At 40.9% G+C, this 22,133-nt stretch overlaps 1 protein-coding gene across 6 annotated transcripts in view; it reads right to left on the bottom strand.

Moving 5' to 3' along the window:
• The window catches only part of DCUN1D4 (defective in cullin neddylation 1 domain containing 4), a 103,802-nt gene extending 85,005 nt beyond the window's left edge, over positions 1-18,797 (bottom strand). The window contains exon 1 of one of the 6 annotated variants that reach the window (XM_074229467.1): positions 18,423-18,797. In XM_074229467.1, coding sequence (XP_074085568.1) covers positions 18,423-18,447 — 25 coding nt within the window. In that variant the 5' untranslated portion in view covers positions 18,448-18,797. Of the gene's footprint in view, positions 1-16,807; positions 17,145-17,791; positions 17,871-18,422 lie in introns of those variants that run through there. The other 5 variants (XM_074229466.1, XM_074229472.1, XM_074229465.1 and 2 more) reach the window with 5 other exon arrangements.
• Between the last annotated feature and the right edge of the window lie 3,336 nt (positions 18,798-22,133).

The raw sequence follows: 22,133 nt of genomic DNA on the forward strand, positions 1-22,133 counted from the left end.
AAAGCAATTTGTAACTATAACCAAAAATTACTGAACAGTGTGTATGGCCTCTGATCTAGACATGCTACAGTCAGATCTAATCCAAAAGAGTAAAGAGGAATCCTATATGTGCAAAATTATTTACAGAAGATCTTTTTGTAGAAGCAAAAAAAAAAAGCTAGATCCTAAGGGGATGCCCACCAATTGAGAAATGAATTGCTGAACAAATGGCTGAATATAATGGAATTTTATCATGCTATTAGAAATAAGGAAACAGATCATTTCAAAGAATTAGGAGGAAAGACTTATGTGAACTGATATAAAGTGAGCAAAATCAGAAAACATTTTATACTATAATATGAATATTACAAAAAAATTGAGGACTTGTAAAAACTAATGGGTAAAATGAGCAGAACCAGGTAAATAGTTTATACAATAATATAAAAACAGATCACTTTGAAAGCTATAAGAACTCATAGCACACAATTCTGATCAATGGAAAATCAAAGCAATCATCGATAACTCCAGAGGAATAACAAATTGTGATATTCATCTCCTGACAGAGAGGTAGATTAAATATGAGAATCTATATTATTTTAACAAAGGGTAAATTTATTTTACTTGACTAAATATTTGGGGTGGATGCCGAAGGAATTCCTGGACATTAGCAAACTGGATTCCAATATTATGACATCATTATTCTATTTATTCTGTATAAAATAATTTTTGTAGTCTCTTCCAATTTCTTTTGTGAGCTTGCCTTTTGCCTTCTTTGTATCCACAGCACTTAGCATACACTTAGGCACTTCATAAACATTTATTGACTGATTTATTTTCTGCTAAATGTGTGCAACTCTGCAGAATATGCATTCTTACTTATGGACAAGAAGCAGCCAGCAAAGAAAATCATATGACTTTCAATATGGTTTGTGTGGAAGGAAAATAATTTTTTAAAAAAACTGAAAGATTCTTTCAATTCAACTTTCGAAGGAAGGAAGGAAGGAAGGAAGGAAGGAAGGAAGGAAGGAAGGAAGGAAGGAAAAAAGAAAAGTAAGGAAGACATTTGGTGAATTTTACCAAAAAATGATAAATATGTACTACACATATGACTTGGGGTATTTTAGTAATCATACAAATCATATATCTTCTCTTTAAAATGAATTAAATTTAACCATCTATATGATCTCAACCTAGTCATTTCTACATTAAGAAAAAAATAGTAATTTTTTTATTGGAATTCTTCAATTTGGACAGGTAAAAATGATCACCCAATCAATCAACAAGCATTAACCAGGCCTCTACCATATGCCAAGTAGTGCTAAGGGCTGAGGATAAAAAAAAAAAAGAAAGAATCAAACAACCCTTATACTCAATCAATTCCAACAATTTGGTAAGGAGGGGGCTAAATGAGATGAGATAGTATAAAAAATTGAGGTCAAGTGGTGGAAGGCTAAGTCCTGGGAATATCTCAACTTTTCTCTGACTTGGTCAAAGATTTAAAACAAGATCCAGAGAATCAATGTGATAATCTGGGTGAACTAATTTTTGCAGGCACTATTCACAACCCAGAGTCATTCATTGTCTAAGAATAGAGTGAGAGAGAGAAAAAGAGAGAGACAGAGACAGAGACGGGGAGAGAGAGAGAGAGAGAGAGAGAGAGAGAGTGTGTGTGAGAATGTGTGAGTGTGTGTGTGTGAGAATGTGTGTGTGTGTGTGAGAATGTGTGTGTGTGTGTGTGTGTGTGTGTGTGCGCGCGCGCACACGCGGTGTGGCCAAACAACCCATAAATGCATGTGTCTGCATGTATAATAAGTACAGATATATTTTTCACCTGGCTCAGGATCAGAAGAAAATTAATCTATGATTTCTGGCTTTATTCTTTACTTTTCAAAGTGAATGAAAAGAATGCCAGAACTGGAATGAGAAAGGATAGGAGCTCTCACACCCTTCCTCTGAACTGGTTTCTTCATCTGTAAAATGTGGACAACAGCTCTAATACCCACTTCCCAAGGTTGTTGTGATTCAAATGTAAATAAAGTACTTTGTTAAACAATAAGACCTATGTGTATAGCAGTTATTATAGCAGTTATTCTCCACATACTCTTTTATCCTTAAAAAAAACTAACAAGTTTTTTTTCTCTTTAATCTCGGTTATTTTTGTTTTATCTCTTTTCTTCTCTACCACTTTTGGTTTTTCTTCTGAAAATATGTAATAAGCATATTATATCAGCAACCAAAGATAAACATTTAACTAATGCTTTTTCGACCCCAATGATTAGAAGCAAGTCACAGAAGTAAATGCAAGCAGCATCATATGAAGATTTTTTGGTTGGTGATATGGATAAAATGACAAAAAAATAAAAGCAGTTATATTCTAACTGTAAAATGAAGAAACACCAATAATTAATAGAGGGAAAGTATAGGAAGGTTTCCTATAGAAGTGACTTCTGAAGAATATTCTACTACATAGAGATAAGTAAATCATGCATGGGAACAGAGAGGGAGAAGGAGCCAGCCCATTTAAGCAAAGAAAACTGGAGAAGGGAAACATGGGACACATAATTCTGGAATAGTTAAGTTAGGTAGTTTAAACAAAGCAACTAGCTCTACATACTCTCTATTACAGGAATTTTGCTAGCAGCAGTAATAGGTAGTATGATTCTAATATCATTTTGGATTGTATAGCTTTAAGAAAGGGAAACGTTTACTTCACAATCTAGGACTGTTAATTCCTATGGATAAATCCATCAGTTTGTGCTATCTTAAACTAGAAAATGAATAATTATAGTATTCACATGAAAGGACTACTAATAGTAGCTGGTATATTTTTAAAACCAGAAAGTGGCACTTATTAGAGGAAACCAGGAAAATAGCAATATTTAATATAGTCTAATCTCAAAAAGGAAGGTTCCAAAAGAACAAGGAAAAAGAAAACATGTTCACCTATAGATAGCACTTTAAGGTTTGCAAGCTACTTTTTATGTTATTTTATGTTAACAACAACCCTGAGAAGAGATGCTCCTCTTATGCCCAAATGAATGTTTAAAATTAATTAACCAAATGATCTTCCATATTCAGTGTTTTTTTTTCACTAGGATAGTTTTGATTTGAAATTACACTACACATTCACAATTCTCCAATGAAAGGGAATGTTTCATTTGGACCTAAAAGTCAACAGCAATGCTAACAAGAATGCAAGAAAGGTAACTAGGTAAAGTAAATCTGTTAAAGACACATTTAAAGTACAAAGCTTCCCTGATGAACTTTGGTGACCTTCAGCTAAGAATTCTAGACTCTCTTCTGTAGTCGAGACACAATGTGAGAAAAGGTCTGGCAAGAACTACTCTTTTGCAGAAGAGTTTGGATGGTTTAGTTTCAAGTGAATTTTTTCTTCTCAAATATCATGAATGTTTTCCAACAAGTCATGTTTTCAAACTCTTACAAAAGAAAATGTTTCATAGGACATACTAAATATTCACTTTCAGAGATAGCGATGGCATTGAGGGGGGAGGAAAAAAGTTTTTTCCCATCATTAAATTACATACCAATATATATGACATGGAAGACACACAAAAATAATTTTTAAGCTAAAAATAATTCAATTAGTCATAATCATTCTATTAGAAACAAAGCAATTCAAACCTGAAGTAAAGTATACAGATGCTCAAAAACTGAACACCGAGGAATAAAATCATTTGAAAAATTGCAATTTCTAGGCTACTTATTTCCCTTTTTGTTTCCCCATGCTTCTTTTAGATAAAGTAATTATCAAGAGATACTTTCTTTAACCTCACTTTCAAAATAAGCAATAAATTAATCAAAGAACAAGCTTTTAAAAGATTTAAAACTCATTTCAAGGTGAACACCTATAGAAAGCTATGAGTATTAATTTCTGACTAACCCCAGAACATTCATCTTCTTTTCATTTCTAACTTGTCAAATTTGCTTTCTAAACTTTAAAGGCAAAGTTTCCTAGTGTCCTAATTCTGTTGTTGACACAAAGAGATTTTTAATACCAGAAAATGGTACTTATTAGAGAAAACCAGGAAATAGCAATATTTAATATACTCTAATCTCAAAAAAAGGTTCCAAAGAACAAGGAAAAGAAAAGAACATTTTCACCCATTTAATCAAGAACAATGTGTTAAACACAGATTTTTTTTAAATCTTACGTGACATGGACCCCCCCCACCTTTGGCAGTTTGGTCAAGTCTATGAACCCCTTCTCAGAATAATGTTTTATTTATTTTTAGGTTTTTTGCAAGGCAGTGGAGTTAAGTGGCTTGCCCAAGGCCACACAGCTAGGTAATTATTAAGTGTCTGAGATCAGATTTGAACTCAAGTACTCCTGACTCCAGGGCCGGTGCTCTATCCACTGCACCACCTAGCTGCCCCAGAATAATGTTCTTAAATACATAAAATTACCAAAAGATGAGTACAGTACTCAAATCAATAAAAAAATTAGTTTTGGATCAATCTTAAGTTAAGAACCTGGAATTTAAAAAAAAAATCTTTCACCAAAATTACCTTTAAGCTCCTCCTACCTGCTCAGAAGGAGTTTATAACTGGTAAAGAAATAAGATAGAGGCATTAATAATTACAATACAAAATGAAACAAATACAAAAAACATAAAACAAAAACCTGGCCAAAAGATTATCATAAAGTTCTACATGAATTCTAAAGTAGTAAAAATCATTACTAACAAAGAAAACCAAGAAATTCTTCATGGAAGAGGCAGAATTTAACTTGTCCTTAAAGGATGAATTAGATTCCTACAGAAGACTTTGAGGAAAAGGACACTGGATGCTAGGCATACAGATCACAGAATTTAGAGATGGAAAGGATTCTTTAAAGAACTGAGGCGCAGAGATATTAACTTGGCCAAGGTCAACTGGTCAAGGCAACAAGAACAAAGCCAAAGTTTTTGGCCAAATCCTCTGACTGTAAAGTCCAGTCTCTTTTTCATTTTACTACAATATTAGTAAACATGGTATGTAGCACAGTTTAGGAAACAAAATATAGCGTATTTCAAAATTTGGCTAGTAAGTATAGAGCATGAAAGAGTGAAATGTGAGCTAAGACTGGAAAGAGAGGATGGCACCAGATTGTGAAAGGCTTTGAATGAAAGCTAAAGAGGTAGAATTTTATTTAATAGAAATTGAAGAACCAATGCAGAATTTTGAGCATAGGAACAAAGTAAACAGAAACAGAAACATGGAAGAATGAAACAGCAGTAGAGTTGGTGAATAATGCCAAGAGGAAACCTGTAATACTGCTAGTTAAGTATGACTTATATTTAACTAAATGGAAATAATTTTTTTTAGGTTTTTGCAGGGCAAATGGGGTTAAGTGGCTTGCCCAAGGCCACACAGCTAGGTAATTATTAAGTGTCTGAGGCCGGATTTAAACTCAGGTACTCCTGACTCCAGGGCTGGTGCTCTATCCACTGCACCACCTAGCCACCCCAATGAAAATAATTTTTAATGGGAAAAATATAGATGAAAATATACAAAAAGAACTGCAGATTCTTAGATGACAAATATAAACCAATTTTTTCTTTCCTTCAAAAATCAAACAGCATTTCATTAATCCGAGAATATAACACAGATTGCTACAATGACATAGAACAAGGGATGAAAAAATTTTTGTAGCAGTCAAAAGAAGTTAAAATGTCCAAAAGAGACTCCCAGACAAGATGGCAAAGAAAAGCCAGAAATTGTGCCAAGGTCTCCTGGCTTTCCCTCAGAACTAACATGAAAAGAACCTCTTAACAGAAATTCAATCAACAAAACCCAGAAAAAGAAACTAGGAGAAGAACATCTAACATAAAGGTCTGTCTCAGGGGAGCATGGGTGAGACGGGGAAAGAGAGCAGAGAGCTAGTCCAGGGGTAGTGGGTTGAAGCCCAAGGACCAACCCAAGATCAGACGCAGTCACAGAGGCTTTGGCTGTGGGAACGGTAGTCTGGGGAGGGGCAGTGGGGTTGGAGGGGTATTCCAGAACAGAGAGTTACAGAGTACAGCTAGACATCGATGCACTTGGCTCAGGGCATAAGCTCCATACTTTCAGCAGAGCCTTCTTTCCAGAACAAACACAGTAAGAGCCTACCCTACCCCTACTCCCAGGCTCAAACATGGGCAGCAGAGCTCTCTCTGTTGAATAGGGGGAGATTAACTACCTAGCCATAGGGCCCAGACCACATTGTTCAAGGATAACAGTATCCAGCTGTAGCCCCCCCCCCCCATCGTCTGCAGGTCTAGGGAGGACTCAAATCAAGGTCACAGACACTCCAGAGAAAGCAACCAGCATTCCCCTACTGGACATCCCACTTGTTGTTACTAAACCCAGTGAGCAAAGTTTCTAGGGATCTCAACACCAAAGATCTGTGAACCAGCCCCTCTCCCAACACAAGATCTTATGAAAACAAAGCAAGGCCTGCAGAAAGGGGGGTTTATAGAAAACCATCTTGAAATCAAAGATCCTATCTCAGAGAGATCTAGAACTTCTGAGGAGAATATGAATTGGTCTCCAGCCCAGAAAGACTTCCTAAAAGAAATGAGGAAGGAGTTTAAAAATCAATTAGAAAAATTGTGAAAAGAAATTCAAGAGAAAATTAACACCTTGAAACAAGAAAACAAACCCTTGGAAAATAGAACTGGACAAATCCAAAAAGAAAATAACTATCTTAAAACCTCAATTGGGCAAATGGAAAACTTGAAAAGTTGAACTGACCAACTGGAAAAGGAATGGCAAAAGGTAAAATGAAGAAAATTCTCTTCAAAAAAAGAATGGAATCTGTGGAAAGTAATGACTTCATGAGACAATCTGTTAAAACCAAAAAATCAAAAAAACAGAAGAAAATGTAAAATGTCTTATTGGCAAAACAACTGACCTCAAGGATAGATCTAGAAGAGACAACTTAAGAATCGTTGGGCTTCCTGAAAACATTGAAGAGAAAAAAAAAAAAAGCCTGGACTCAATATTATAGGAATCAGTGATGGAAAATTGCCAATCTCATGGAACCAGAGGGCAAAAAAAGTTATTGAAAGAATACATTGGGGGTGGCTAGGTGGCGCAGTGGATAAAGCACCGGCCCTGGAATCAGGAGTACCTGAGTTCAAATCCGGTCTCAGACACTTAATAATTACCTAGCTGTGTGGCCTTGGGCAAGCCACTTAACTCCATTTGCCTTGCAAAAACAAACAAAAAACAAAAACAAGAATGAATACATTGATCTCCTCCAGAAAGGGATTCCCAAAATAAAAACACCAAGGAATATTATGGCCAAATTCCAGAACTATCAAATGAAAGAGAATATACTGCAAGCAGTCAGAAAGAAAAAATTTAGATACCAAGGAGCCACAGTAAAGAATACATAGAACCTGGCTACATCAACATTAAGGGACTGAAGGGTCTGGAATGTGATATTCTGAAGAGGAAGGGAGCTTGGGATGAAGCCAAAAATTCACTGTCTGGCAAAACCGAGCCGTTACTTCTAGGGGAAAAGATGGACATTTAATGAACTAGGAGATTCCAACTTTTCCTGATGAAAAGACCAGAGGTAAAGAGAAAATCTGGACTTCAAACAGGAGACACATAAAAGGTTAAAAAAGGAGGGGCGGCTAGGTGGCATAGTGGATAAGCACCGGCCCTGGAGTCAGGAGTACCTGGGTTCAAATCCAGTCTCAGACACTTAATAATTACCTAGCTGTGAGGCCTTGGGCAAGCCACTTAACCCCCTTTGCCTTGCAAAAAAAATGGAAAAGGAAAAAACTGCTATCCAAAAAAGATGAAACTGGCTATATCCCCATCTGGGAGAAAGATTCTCATAACTCTTCAGAATTGCAACTCTATTTGAGAGAATATACTTAGCCAGAAGTAATAGACACTCATGACTTATCATTGACTCTGATAGAATGATTTAAAAATAATATCTCTTTAAAAAGGAGGGACAGTAAAGAGATGGGAGGATGGAGGAGATTGAATTTAGTAAATCACATTACATAAAGTGGTACAAAGGACCTATTGCAATAGAGGGGAAGAAGGGAGGCAGTGAGAACTACCTGAATCTTACTCTCATAAGATTAGGCCTAAAGTTAACATAAAAACACTCAATTAAGTAGAGAAATTTACCTTACCTTTCAAGTATTAAAAGGGGAGGGGAGGGAGGAAAAGAGGAACTAAAAGAAGGAAGAAGGTACGAAGGGGTGAAAATACAAACAAATAGCTTGGAGGGCAAGTTTAAAGAGTTAGTAATTATAACTTTGAATGTGAATGGGATGAACTCTCCCATAAAAAATAAGCGAATAACAAAGTGGATTAAAAACCAGAATCCTACAATATGCTGCTTACAAGAAACTCATCTGAAGCAGAGAACTGCATATGGAGTAAAGGTAAAAGGTTGGAGCAAAATATGTTTTGCTTCAGCTGAAGTGAAAAAGCATGTGTAGCAATCCTTATCTCAGACAAGGCAGCGGCAAAAATAGATCTCATTAAAAGAGATAAAAAAGGAAACTATATCCTAAAAGATACTATAGACAATGAAGCAATTTCAACACTAAATATGTATGCACCAAGTGGTACAGTATCTAAATTCTTATAAGAGAAGTTGAGTTATAGGAAGACATAGACAGAAAAACTATACTAGTGGGAGACTTCAACCACCCACACTCAGATTTAGATAGATCTAACCATAAAATAAAAAAGAAGGAAATTAAGGAGGTAGATAAAATGTTAGAAAACCTAGACATTATAGACCTTTGGAGAAAAATGAATGGGGATAGAAAGGAATATAATTTTTTTTTCTGCAGTACATGGCACTTACACAAAAATTGACCATGTACTAAGGCATAAAAACCTTATAATCAAATGCAGAAAGGCAGAAATAGTGAATACATCAGATCATAATGCAATAAAACTCACATGCAATAGTGGGCAATGGAAAGACAGACCTAAAGCTAATTGGAAACTAAATAACCTCATTTTAAAGAATGAGTGGATCAAACAACAAATTACAGAAGGAATTAATGATGTCATCCTAGATAATGACAATAATGAGACAACACACCAAAACTTATGGGATACAGCCAGGGCAGTTATCAGGGGATATATTTTATCTTCTAATGCTTACATGAATAAATTAGAGAAAGAGGAAATCAATGAACTAAAGACATGCAACTAAATTAAAGGAGAAATTAATAAAATTGAAAGCAAGAAAATTATTGAACTAATAAAACCAAGAGTTGGTTTTATGAAAAAAAACAATAAAATTGATAAACCTCTGGTTAATTTGATTTAAAAAAAGAAAGAAGAAAATCAAATTGCTAGTATCATTCATGGAAAAAGGTGAACTCACCACCACCAATGAGGAGGAAATTAAAGTAATAATTCACAATTATTTTTCCCAACCTTATGGCCAATAAATTTGATAATCTAAGTGAAATGGATGAATATTTACAAATATATAAGTTGCCCAGGTTAAATGCATTGGTTAAACGCAATGCATTAGTTTCCCAGATTCCCCACATCCCTTCCTATAGCAGAAAAAGAAATTCAATAAGCCATTATTGAACTCCTAGGAAAAAATCTCCAGAGAGAGATGGATTCACAAGCGAATTCTATCAAACATTTAAGGAACAATTGGTTCCAATTCTATATAAACTCTTTGGAAAAATAGGTGAAGATGAAACTCTGCCTAACACTTTCTCTGACACCAATATGGTGCTGATATTTAAATGAGAAAGAGTTAACAGAGAAAGAAAATTATAGACCTATCTCCTTGATGAATATAGATGCAAAAATCTTAAATAAAATCTTGGCAAAATGACTACAACAAGTTATCACTAGCATAATATATTATGACCAAGTAGGATTTATCCCTGGAATGCAGGGTTAGTTCAATATTAGGAAAACTGTCAGTATAATTAATTATATCAAAATATATCAACAGATGCTGAAAAAGCTTTTGACAAAATACAGCACCCATTCCTACTAAAAACACTAGAGAGTGTAAAAATGAATGGATTGTTCCTTAGAATAATAAACAGTATCTATCTAAAACCATCAACAAGCATTATATGCAATGTGGATAGACTAGAGGCATTCCCAGTAAGATTGGGGTGAAACAAGAATGCCTGCTATCACCACTACTATTTGATATTGTTATTTGAAATGTTAGCTTCAGCAATAAAAGAAAAAAAATTGAAGGAATTAGAATTGGGAAAGAAGGAAAACTCTCACTCTTTGCAGATGACATGATAGTATACCTAGAGAATCCTAAAAAATCATCTAAAAATTTACTAGAAGCCATTAACAACTTTAGCAAAGTTGCAGGACATAAAATAAACTCTCAGAAATCCTCAGTTGCTCTTGAATAGGATGAGCTAATATAATAAAAATGGCAATTCTACCTAAATTAAATTATTTATTTAGTGCCCTACCAAACAAATCCCCCAAAATTAATTTAATGAGTTAGAAAAAAATGTTAAGTAAATTTACACAGAGAAATAAAGTCATGAGTTTCCCGGGGGGGGGGGGGGCAGTTAAGTGGCATAGTGGATAGAGCACCAATTCTGGAATCAGGAGGACCTGAGTTCAAATTTGACCTCAGATACTTATTAATTACCCAGCTATATGACTTTGACAAGTCACTTAATCCCACTGCCTTGCAAAATAAAAAAACAACAAAAAGAATTTCCAGGGATTTAATTTAAAAAAAAGGTGCAACAGAGGGTAGCGTAGTCCTACCAGATTTAAAATTATATTATAAAGCATCAATCATCAAAACTATCTGGTATTGGCTATGAAATAGAGTGGCAGATCAGTGGAATTGATTGGATACAAAAGAGATAGAAGGAAATGATTATAGTAATCTTCTGTTTGATAAACCCAAAGAGTCCAGCTTCTGGGATAAGAACTCTCTTCGAAAAAACTGTTGGGGGAAAATTGAAGTTAGTATGGTAGAAACTTGGATTATACCAACACCTCACATCCTTTGCCAAGAGAAGATCAAAATAAGTACAGGATTTAGGCATAAAAGACAATTATTATAAGCAAAGTAGGAGAGCAAAGAAGAGATTACCTGTCAGATCTATGGAAAGGGAAGCAGTTTATGACCAAGGAAGACATGGAGAACAATATTAAAAATAAATTAGAGAGGGCAGCTAGGTGGCGCAGTGGATAGTGCATGAGTCCTGGAGTCAGGAGGACCTGAGTTCAAATTTGACCTCAGACACTTAATAATTACCTAGCTGTGTGACCCTGAGCAAGTCACTTAACCCCACTGTCTTGTAAAAACCTAAAAAACAAAACAAAACAAAAACAAACTAGATAATTTTGATTACATTAAATTAAAAAGCTTTTTCACAAACAAAATTACTGTAACAAGATCAAAATACAGTAAATTGGGAAACAATTTTTACAACTAATATTTCTGACAAAACTCATTTCTAAAATATATAGAAAACTGAGTCAAATTTATAAAAAAAACCCATCCTCCAATTAACAAATGGTCAAAGGATATGCAGAAGCAATTTACAGTAAATCAAAGTGATCCATAGCTATATGAAAAATTGCTCTAAATCATTACTGATTAGAGAAATGCAAATTAAAGCATCTCTGAGGTACCTCACATTTCTCAGACTGGCCAATATGACCAGAAATGGAAATGATCAATGTTGGAAGGGATGTGGGGAATCTGGGACACTAATGCACTGTTCATGGAGCTGTGAACTCATGCAACCTTTCTGGAGAGCAATCTGAAAGTACACCCAATGGTCAATAAAAATGTGCATACCCCATGATCCAGTAATACCACTTCTGGGTCTATTCCCTGAAGAGATCATGAGAAAGAGTAAAAACATCATTCGTTTTTAGCAGTCTGGTTTGTGGAAATTGAGTGAATGTACATCAACTGAGGAATGGCTGAACAAATTATGGTATATGTATGTATGTTATGAAACATTATTGTTCTATTAGAAACCAGGAAGGATGGGAATTCAGAGAGTGAGATGAGCAGAACCAGAAGAACATTGTAAACCCTAACAGCAATATAGGGTTCATGATCAGTCTAAATGGACTTGCTCATTTCATCACTGCAACCAGGGACAATTTTAGGGTATCTGCAATGTATAATACAATCTGTATCCAAAGAAAGAATTGTGGAGTTTAAACAAAGACCAAAGACTATTTCCTTTAATTTTTTTAAAAAAGTTGTCTTATTATGCTATCTTATTCGCTATCTCTTATATTTGATCTTTTCTTTAAGGATATGATTTCTCTCTCAACACATTCAATTTTGATCAATGTATAGCATAACAACAATGTAAAGGCTATCAGACTGCATTCTGTGAGGGGTGGGGGGAGGGAAGCAAGATTGGGGAGAAAAATTGTGAAATTGTAAAATTTTACAATGGATCTGCAGAAATGTTTATAGAATGATTTACTTGACTTTTAAAAGATGACTTGAGAGAATGTTCCTTCTGCTTTGAAAACTGCCTATCATTCCCCAATTGACAAATGGTCAAAAAACATTAACAAAGTTTTTTAAATGATGAAATTAAAGCTATATATAATCATGTGAAAAAATGGTCCGAATCATTGCTGATTAGAGAAATTCAAATTACAACAACAATGAGGTATCACCTCACAACCTATCAGATTAGCCAAGATGAGGAAAAAGGGGAAATGATCAATTTTGGAGAGGTTGTGAGAGGACTGGGACATCAATGCATTGCTGGTGGAATTGTGAACGGATCCAATCTTTCTGGAGAGCAATAATGAATTATGTCTAAAGAGCAATAAAACCATTCATACCCTTTGACCCAAGAATTCAAATTCTATTTCTCTATCTAGAAGAAATTATAAAAAAGGAAAAAAGTCATATATTTCAAAGTATTCATAGCAGCTCTTTTATTAGTGGCAAAGAACCGGAAATTGATCCATCAATTGGGCAATGGCTAAACAAGTTATGGTACATGAATACTATGAAATACTATTGTTTTATGAAAAACCATAAATGGTGGGACTCTAGAGAAGCACGAAATGACTTACAGGATCTGATAGCTGAGCAAAGGGAATAGAACCAAGAGAACAATGTACATAACAACATTGTGAGACGAACAACGTTGATAGAAGCAGCTTCTCTCAGCAGCTCAGAAAGCTAAGACAACTGTATTAGAAGTTAAGGACAATGTTATCACCATCCAGAGCAAGAAAAAACAAAACACACAAAAAACTTGCAGAATCTGATGAAAGCTTTATAAAAATTATCTCTTATGTATCTATTTCCCTTAATCCTAATTCTTCATACAGAAAATAACTCATCTGTAAACAGTTTATCAAAATATGTATGCACAATACTAACCTGACAGTTTACCACTGAGGGGGGGTGGGAAGGGAGGGTAGAAGAAAATTTTGTAACTTAAAAATATATATAATATATATGTATATATATATACAAATAAATAAATAAGATTTAAAACTTCCCATAAGAAGGTTAAATCAATCAACAAGCATTTATTCCATGCCTACTGTATTCTAGGCACTATGCTAGGACCTAGGGATTTAAAAAAGAAAAAAAAGGCCCTGCCCTTGAAGAGATTCCAATCTAGGCAATGGAGGAAAAAAATGCATAGGAATCTATATATAGACAAAACTGATAAGATAATTTGAGGGGGAGGGGAAAGGTATGAATAGATAAAGGGATAAGTAAAGATTTGTTAAAAGTGGCAGTTAAGAAAATTCTTAAGAGGCAGATGTGAAGAGGTAGTACATTCCAGGCATGGTGATCACAAAGACATTGAAACAAGTAATAAAGAACTATGTATAAAGAATCAGGTCTGTCTGAACCACAACGTGCATGAAAACTAAGGTTGGGGTCAGCTTGTACAGGGCTTTATATTTGATCCTAGAGGTAACAGGGAGCCACTGAAATATACTGAGTCAACTCCTAAAATGCAAATCTCTTTGACAGCTGTGTGGAAGATGGCATAAGAATGGAAGTCAGGAGGTTGCCACTTTTCAGTAATCCAGGTGAGAGTTGATGAGACCTGAACTAGAGTGGTTATATGAATGTCTATAGGAGAAGGGGAAAAGAACTATTGGAGAGGTAGAAATGACAAGAACTGGCAACTGAGTGGGTGGAAGTTAATGATATGGAACTTTTGAACCTGGTTGATTAGAAGAATGGTGGTACCCTTGACAGAAATACTGAAAAGGAATGGGTTTGCAGGAGAGATGGGAATTCAAGGAAGCCTGGAAGGATTTGCACGAACTGATGCTGAGTGAAATGAGCAGAACCAGAAAAACACTGTACACCCTAACAGCAACATGGGGGTGATGATCAACCTTGATGGACTTACTCAATCCATCAGTGTAACAATCAGGGATAATTTTGGGCTGTCTGCAATGGAGAATACCATCTATATCCATAGAAAGAATTGTGGAGTTTGAACAAAAAACCACAGACTATTACCTTCAATTTAGAAAAAAAATTATCTTATTATGTAATTTTGCTATCTCTTATACTTTATTTTTCTTTTTTTAAGGATATGATTTCTCTCTCATCACATTCAAGTTGGATCAATGTATACCATGGAAATAATGGAAAAACTAACAGACTGCCTGGGGGGGGAGGAAGCAAGAATAGGGGAAAAATTGTAAAACTCAAAATAAATAAAATCTTTCTTTAAAAAAAAAAAAAAGGAATGGGTTTGGAGGGAAAAGAGAATGAAATCTATCATGTCTACACTAAGTTTGAGATGTCTGTGGGATATCCAGCTTAAAAAGGAAGACTATGAGTACTAATATGAACACTAGCCCTACATAGGATCATTTATTTAAAACTGAAAAGAAATCTAGAAGTCCACTATCAAGTCCAATCTCAATATTTTACAGATGAGGAAAAAAGAAAAGTGATTTGTCCAGGGTACATGAGCCAATTAAGTGGCTCCAGCAGGATTCAAACCCATTTCTTCATAATTCCAAGTCCAATGCTCTCTATCCATTAATGGCAATTCCTATTATTGCCTCAAGTATCTGTAAAACTTTGACTCTGAGTTGAAGGGTAAATATTTTTTGTGTTCTTGACCTTTTTCTCTTGGCTACAAATGTGCTGGAAATACTGGCCTAAGACAGTGCCACTTCATAATTTTGTAAGGTCATTTATTAAGAATAAAGGAACTCTGAGCAGTTGCATTATATAGTATATAAGATAATAATAAAAATAACAGTTAACATTTTCTATAGCATTCACTATATGCAAGGTACAGTATTAATTACTTTTTACAAATATCTCATTTGATTCTCAAAACTCTATTATCCCTATCTGGGTGAGGAAACTGAGGCATACAGAGGAATTTAAGTGACTTGTCCAGGGTCACACTGCATTTGAGCTCAGATCTTGACTAGCTCTGTACATTATGTCACCTAGTCACAGAATAACATATAAGAGAAATATATATTCATTTGATGAAGATAATTTTCTATGCAATATTTCAGAGATAAAATATTATCACTACTGCTTTAAGGATAACTAGCTACATAGAGTAGTAGGACAATTACATTGTCCATTAATGTATACTAACAATTATTGCTTTAAAGAATCATTGGAGGGGGTAACTAGGTAGCACAGTGAATAGAGTACTGGCCCTAGAGTCAGGAGGACCTGAGTTCAAATATGGCTTCAGATACTTAAATAATTGCCTTGCTTTGTGACCTTGGGCAAATCACTTAAAAACCCCATTTGTCTTAGATAAATATAACTTTAAAAAATTATTGAAGTGGGGGGAGAAAGAGAGGGAAAAGGATAAAAGATGTCAGCAATCAATTCTCAGAAAACTGGAATAATCTCACACAGTTTAGAATCAAAACAATTATGGGCTTTTTGTCTTTAAGAATAAGAAAAAGAGGGGCACCTAGGTGGTGAAGTGGATAGAGCACCAGCTCTAGAGTCAGGAGGACCCGAGTTCAAATCTCTTCTCAGACACTTAATAATTACCTAGCTATATGATCTTGGGCAAATCACTTAACCCCATTGCCTTGCAAAAACAAAACCAAACACACACAAAAAAATTAAAAAAAAGAACAAAGGTACCAGAAAAAAAAATTATGATTAAAAATTACATACAAAAAATGTATAAACCAGAAACATCAATATTTTGAGGCCTGGTATAAGATATATATATATATGGGGAAGACAGTTAAAATTTAGAGCATTGGGGCAGCTAGGTGGTGCAGTGGATAGAGCACGGCCCTGGAGTCAGGAGTACCTGAGTTTAAATGTGACCTCAGACACTTAACAATTACCTAGCTGTGTGGTCTTGGGCAAGCCACTTAACCCCAAATGGAGAAAAAGGCTCTTTCCCTTCTCTCAAGATGGTGAACAAACCCCCTCCCCCCCCAAAGGCTCCAAAGGAAAAGGTCAGAAAAGAAAAAAAAAAGGAAGGTCAAAAAGGAAGATGGGGCTGAAAAGGTAGTGAAAAAACCTTGAAAGCATTACAGTCCAAGCCCAGTCCTGGCTGGAGGAAAAGGCAGATACTCCAGGTCTGCAATGTATTCCCACAGAGTCACGTACAAGCGGAAATATGCTGCACCAAAAACCCGGATTGAAAGGAAAAAGAAAGACCAGGGTGCCAGCTACTATCTCAAAGCCAGTCGGTAGTGACACAAATACAGGAAACCTAGTGGTAAAGATTTGCAAAATGCCCAGGTATTATCCTACTGATAATGTGCTTAGAAAACTTCAAAGTCATGGCAAAAACACATTCAGCCAGCCTGTGAGGAAACTTCAGGCTAGCATCACCCCCAGCACAGTTCTGATCTTGCTCACTTGGTGGCCACAGGGGCAAGTGTGTGCTTTTCCTGAAGCAGCTGGCTAGTAGTTTGCCACCGGCAACTGAACCTCTGACCATCCATCCTGTTTCTCTACGAAGGATCCATCAGAAATATGTCATTGCCACCTCTTCCTCTGCCTCACCCACTATCGGGAGAGATTTATGACACAGAGAAAGAGAAATATGAGATTATAGAGCAGTGCAAGGCTGATCAGAAAGCAGTGGGCTCTCAGATCTGCCCAAAATCAAGAAAATTCCTCAGCTCCCAGCTACCTGTGTTCTGTATTCTTTCTCTCTCCAAATTGGTGTTTTAAATGCCTTGCAGAGAACTCTTATTAAAATATTTGGAATAGCGGGGGGGGGGGGGGGGGGGGGGAGATAGAGAATAGGATGCTTTTTTAAAAAATAAGAGTGCTTTTCATCCAGTCTCAACCTAGTACACATAGTATACTTGAAAAATTGGCAGTAAGTATAATAACTTATCTTCATTTTGTTTTTGGTTTCTTATTGCCTCAACCCGATCTTCAAAACAAGGTTCCCCAAACTCAGAGCTCTGCCAACTGCTGTAACCGATGTCATCAAGAAGTGCATTTACCGCGCTTAAAGGTTTCTGTCCTTGGTTTTAAGGCGCAGAAGCAAACCCACTAGACCCGGGTCCACATCCCTGGATGAGGCAGGTGGATGCTCACCCACGTGCGCCGGCCCAAGCGTGTTTTGGCTCGCCAGGACTACAGGTCCCATGATGCCTGCAAAACCCACCTTCCCCTTCAAGCCCCGTGGCTTCAAGGAAAGCCCGAGGTCTCCCCTCGAACTCCTCCGCGGCTCTCCCGGGGCTGCAGGGCCCGGGCCGGCCCGATCTGCCCCTACACAAAAGCGGCCCCCGGCCCCCGGCCCCCGGCCCGGGCCGCCCCCCGCCGCAGCCTCCGCCTTTCCCAGCCCACGGGGACCCGTCCCCCCCGGCCTGCCCCTCTGGGCATCACCTCGGCTCCCCGGGGCGCGGCGGCGGCGTCCGGCCTCAGGCTGGGCCAGCAGCCGGGTCAGCGGGCCCGCGGCATGGGGGAGGGGCCCGAACGCGAGGACCCGGCAGGAGGGGGCGGGGAAGGGAACCCAAGGGGGGCCCAGAGGACAAGTTCCATCCCGTCATACTGGCCCGGGAACCTCCCCCTCGATCGCGCCCCCGCCCGCGCCCCCTCCGGCACCGGCAGGCCGGCCTGCCCCCGGCCGGGGCCCCGGCGCCCCCTCGCCAGTCCCGCCATCCCCACGCCGTCCCCCTCCCCCACGGACGGCGGTGCCGCGATCCCGCCCCCCACGCTCCTCGGGCTGCCCCGGCCCCCGCCCGTCTCGGCGTCTCACCCCAACTTCAGCGGCTCCTGCTCTGTCCCCTCACCCCCCCCGGACCCCCACCCCAAGCCGCTCCCCCAGGGGTCCGCGGGGCGCCCCGCCAGGCCACGCTCCTGCCCCCCGGGAGGTCGGCGGGCTCCAGCCCCGGCACCGCCCGCTTGCTCCGCCGGCGCCGCCCTCCCTCCGGCCGGGGACCCGGTGTCATCCCCTCCCCCGCCCGCAGCGCCACGGCGGGCCGCGCCCCCGCCCCTGCCCGCGGCCGTTACTCACTGACAGCGGCGGCATCCGAGTGCATTTTCGTGCGGCTCCTCCACGGCTCCTGCCGCCCGGCCTCAGCTCTCCGCCTCCCGGTGCCCCCGCCGCTTGGCAGCAGCTCCTGGCAGGGTACCCGCCGCGGCCTCCGAGGCCGCCCGCCCCATTGGCTCTCCGGCCGGTGCGGCGCCGCCCCCCTCTCCCGCCATTGGTGAGCGGATGACTGGGGGGCGGGAGGACCGCTAGGTGGCGACCGAGGAAGCTGAGCGGGCCCCGCCCCTCGGGCCCCGGGCGATTGGCCTCCGAGACCCCAGCCCCGCCTGGGGGCCGCCTGTGCCGCCAGCCGGTTGGACCGCACGGCTGTCCGTCAGCCCGAGAGTTCCGAGAGCGCGTGTAAGGGGGCGAGGCTGGGGGCCGGGTGGAGGGAGTCTCCGCCCCGGGATTCTCGGGCTCGGGATTGGTGAGGAGACGCGCAGCGCAAGGAGAGGGCTGGCCTCGGAGACAAAGCCCAGGAACTGCCCCCCCCACGCCGAGGGCCGGGGGCGGGGCCTGGAGGGGCGGGGCCGGAAGCCCCGCCCCTCCCCCACGCCCAGCGAGCTCATTCCAAGCTGCCCAGGAGGGCGCTTGGATTTCCCCCCGCGGCACGGCTGTGCCCCGCCTGCAGCTGGCCCTTCGGTGGCAGTGAAGGGCCCCAGCGCCAGGCAGCGCCAGCCCCTCAGCTCTTGGAAGCCGTGGGTGGCTTCACGTGTCTGTTTTCTGCCAAGTGCCCGGCGCATGGTAGTGGGCGCCGAATAGATGCCCGCCGGGCAGACGTGAGGACCCCTCGTCTGAGGTGTTGAAGCCGTTACCGCTCACCATCCCAGTCTAACACCCGTATCTCAAGCCTCACTGGCCCTCGGAGCCTCGAGTCGCCCCGGCCCCGGCCCCAGCCCCTCTCCCGAAGGCTCCCCGTACCTCCGCGGCTCAGAAGCCTCGAGTGTGCTCCGGCCTCCGCCCAGGGCGCCAAGCTTCCCTCCAAAATCACCGCGCTTCGGGCGAGGAAGAGGCCGCGCAGGCACCTCGCCGGCTTCCGGTCACGCGCGCCCCGCCCGGCAGCTGTCCACGCCCCGCACCTGGGCCGTTCGGGCCCCTCTGTCAGCCACAAGGCCTGTGGTGCCAAGCTCGCCCCCCCACGGGCCCCGCACCCACTGACCTCAGGACCACTGACTCCTCGGTTCCAGGGGCACAAAGTCCAAGGCCGCTGCCCTGTTCTCCCTCTATTTGTCCGTCAGCCTCAGCGGCTTCCGGTCACACGGCCGCGTGGGCCTGGGCCGCTCAGGCCCCTTCCGTCAGCCTCAGCGGCTTCCGGTCACGTGGCCTCGTGCGCCTGGGCCGCTCAGGCCCCCTCCATCAGCCACGAGGCCCGTGGCGCCAAGCTCGCCCCCCACGGGCCCCGCCCCCACTGACCTCGGGGCCACTGACTCCTCGGCGTCCAGGGGCACAGAGCCCAAGGCCGCTGCCCTGTTCTCCCTCTATTTGTCCATCAGCCTCAGCGGCTTCCGGTCACGCGGCCACGTGGGCCTGGGTCGCTCAGGCCCCCTCCGTCAGCCTCAGCGGCTTCCGGTCACGCGGCCGCGTGGGCCTGGGCCGCTCAGGCCCCTTCCGTCAGCCTCAGCGGCTTCCGGTCACGTGGCCTCGTGCGCCTGGGCCGCTCAGGCCCCTTCCGTCAGCCTCAGCGGCTTCCGGTCACGTGGCCTCGTGCGCCTGGGCCGCTCAGGCCCCCTCCGTCAGCCACGAGGCCCGTGGCGCCAAGCTCGCCCCCCACGGGCCCCGCCCCCACTGACCTCGGGGCCACTGACTCCTCGGCGTCCAGGGGCACAGAGCCCAAGGCCGCTGCCCTGTTCCCTCTCTATTTGCCAGAGAGTAGTGGGAGCGGATGCCCAGATCTCAGGTTTAATGTGAAGCTTCGAGCTTAGCAAGACTTGTGCATCCTTTCCCACTCGCTGCCATCAGCCATCGGAGAAGTGCTCATCTGAGATGGTCGATATTTCTCCTGCCACCTCAATTCCAAGCACTGAATTCTGTTGTTTTGCATGGCCTGTAACGGAAATAAATTAAGGTAACACGCTACAACCTTCTCATCCTCCTTTCCCCATCATGAACCAATCGGTTGCTCCGTGTTTGCTTCTGTTGCTCCTTGAGCCAAATACAAGATGACTTATATGATCCGATTCTCCCATCACTGAGGACGTGCCACAATCTGTTGTGATCCACATGTCAAAGGCTTTAGGGTAATTAATAAAGCAAAAATATGTTTTTTTTTCTGGAACTCCCTTGCTTTCCCCATAATCCAGTGAATGTTGACAATCTAGTCTCTTACTCCTCTGCCTTTTTGAAAACCCCTGCTCTTCTGGTAATTCTTGGATCACTACTGAAGCCTAGGTTGCAAATTTTTTTTTTTTAGATTTTTGCAAGGCAATGGGGTTAAGGGGCTTGCCCAAGGCCACACAGCTAGGGAATTGTTAAGTGTCTGAGGTTGGATTTGAACTCTGGTATTCCTGACTCTAGGGCCGGTGTTCTATCCACTGCGCCACCTAGCCACCCCAAGCTTGGCAAATCTTAAGGGTAACCTTGCTTGTATGTGAAATGAGTACAGTTGTTCTACAGTTTGAACATTATTTGGCATTGCTGGGAGTTTTTGTCTTTTTAGGATAATGAAGTAAAGTAACCTTGTCTAATCCAGCGAGTTTTCCAAATTTGCCTACATATTGAGTGCAGCACTATTACAACATCATCCACCAGCCTTATTGTTAGCAATGTTTCCTAAGACCCACTCGACTTTACTCTCCAGGATGTCTGGTGCTAGGTCAGTAACTATATCATCATGATTATCAGTGATGGTAACATATTTCTTGTATAGTTCTTCTGGCACATAACAGAGGTTTAACAAACATTTCTTTCCGAGGTATTGTCAGTTTTTACTGGTAAACTCTAACTGCTATTGAAATATTGAAATAGAAAGAGACACAGGAGAGAAACTAGAGACTGATTACAAAATAGTATGCCTACGTCTTCCAATTCCATCATCCCTTCTGACAGTAAATAATTCTCCAATTCTCCTAAAGTATTTATCTGTCTGTCTCTCTTTTTTTTCCCTCCTCACATTTCCAAACAATCTGCTTTTGAATTAATTCTTGCTAATCTACCATGACTTTTAAGATTTCTAACTAGAGGTTGAAGCATTATGTCAAAAACATGCAGCTATGTTCCTAAAAAGTAAATCAGGCGACATTGAAAAAGAATCAATGGACCACCAACATACCCAGAAAGATTGTATTAAGACAACCACCAAATGTTTGGTTCAATGCAAAAATTTAAAGACAGTAAAATGGTTTTGCTACTTAGTTTTCCCTGGGAAATAAATTGAAGCCATTTTCTAGAAAATCTACAGTAGTCCAATATAATAGACTAAGACAGAAACTAGGCTAGCTCCCTTATGGGCCAGGACCCTGACTCATGAGTTGTAGGAAAACATGCTACCTGCTTATTTATCCAAAGGAATTCTTCTGAATGTTAAACTTCCTTCTATTTCAAATAGTTTCACTATTTTCTTAAGCACACCACTCTTTTTTTTTATTTTATTTATTTTGTTTTACAATTTTGGTCTTGTTTTTTTCAAATTCCACAATTCTTTCTCTGGATCCAGATGGTATTCTCCATTGCAGATACCCCAAAATTGTCCCTGATTGT

The sequence above is a fragment of the Macrotis lagotis genome, chromosome 3, assembly GCF_037893015.1.
Source record: "Macrotis lagotis isolate mMagLag1 chromosome 3, bilby.v1.9.chrom.fasta, whole genome shotgun sequence".
In the NCBI taxonomy this organism is placed as follows: Eukaryota; Metazoa; Chordata; class Mammalia; order Peramelemorphia; family Peramelidae; genus Macrotis; species Macrotis lagotis.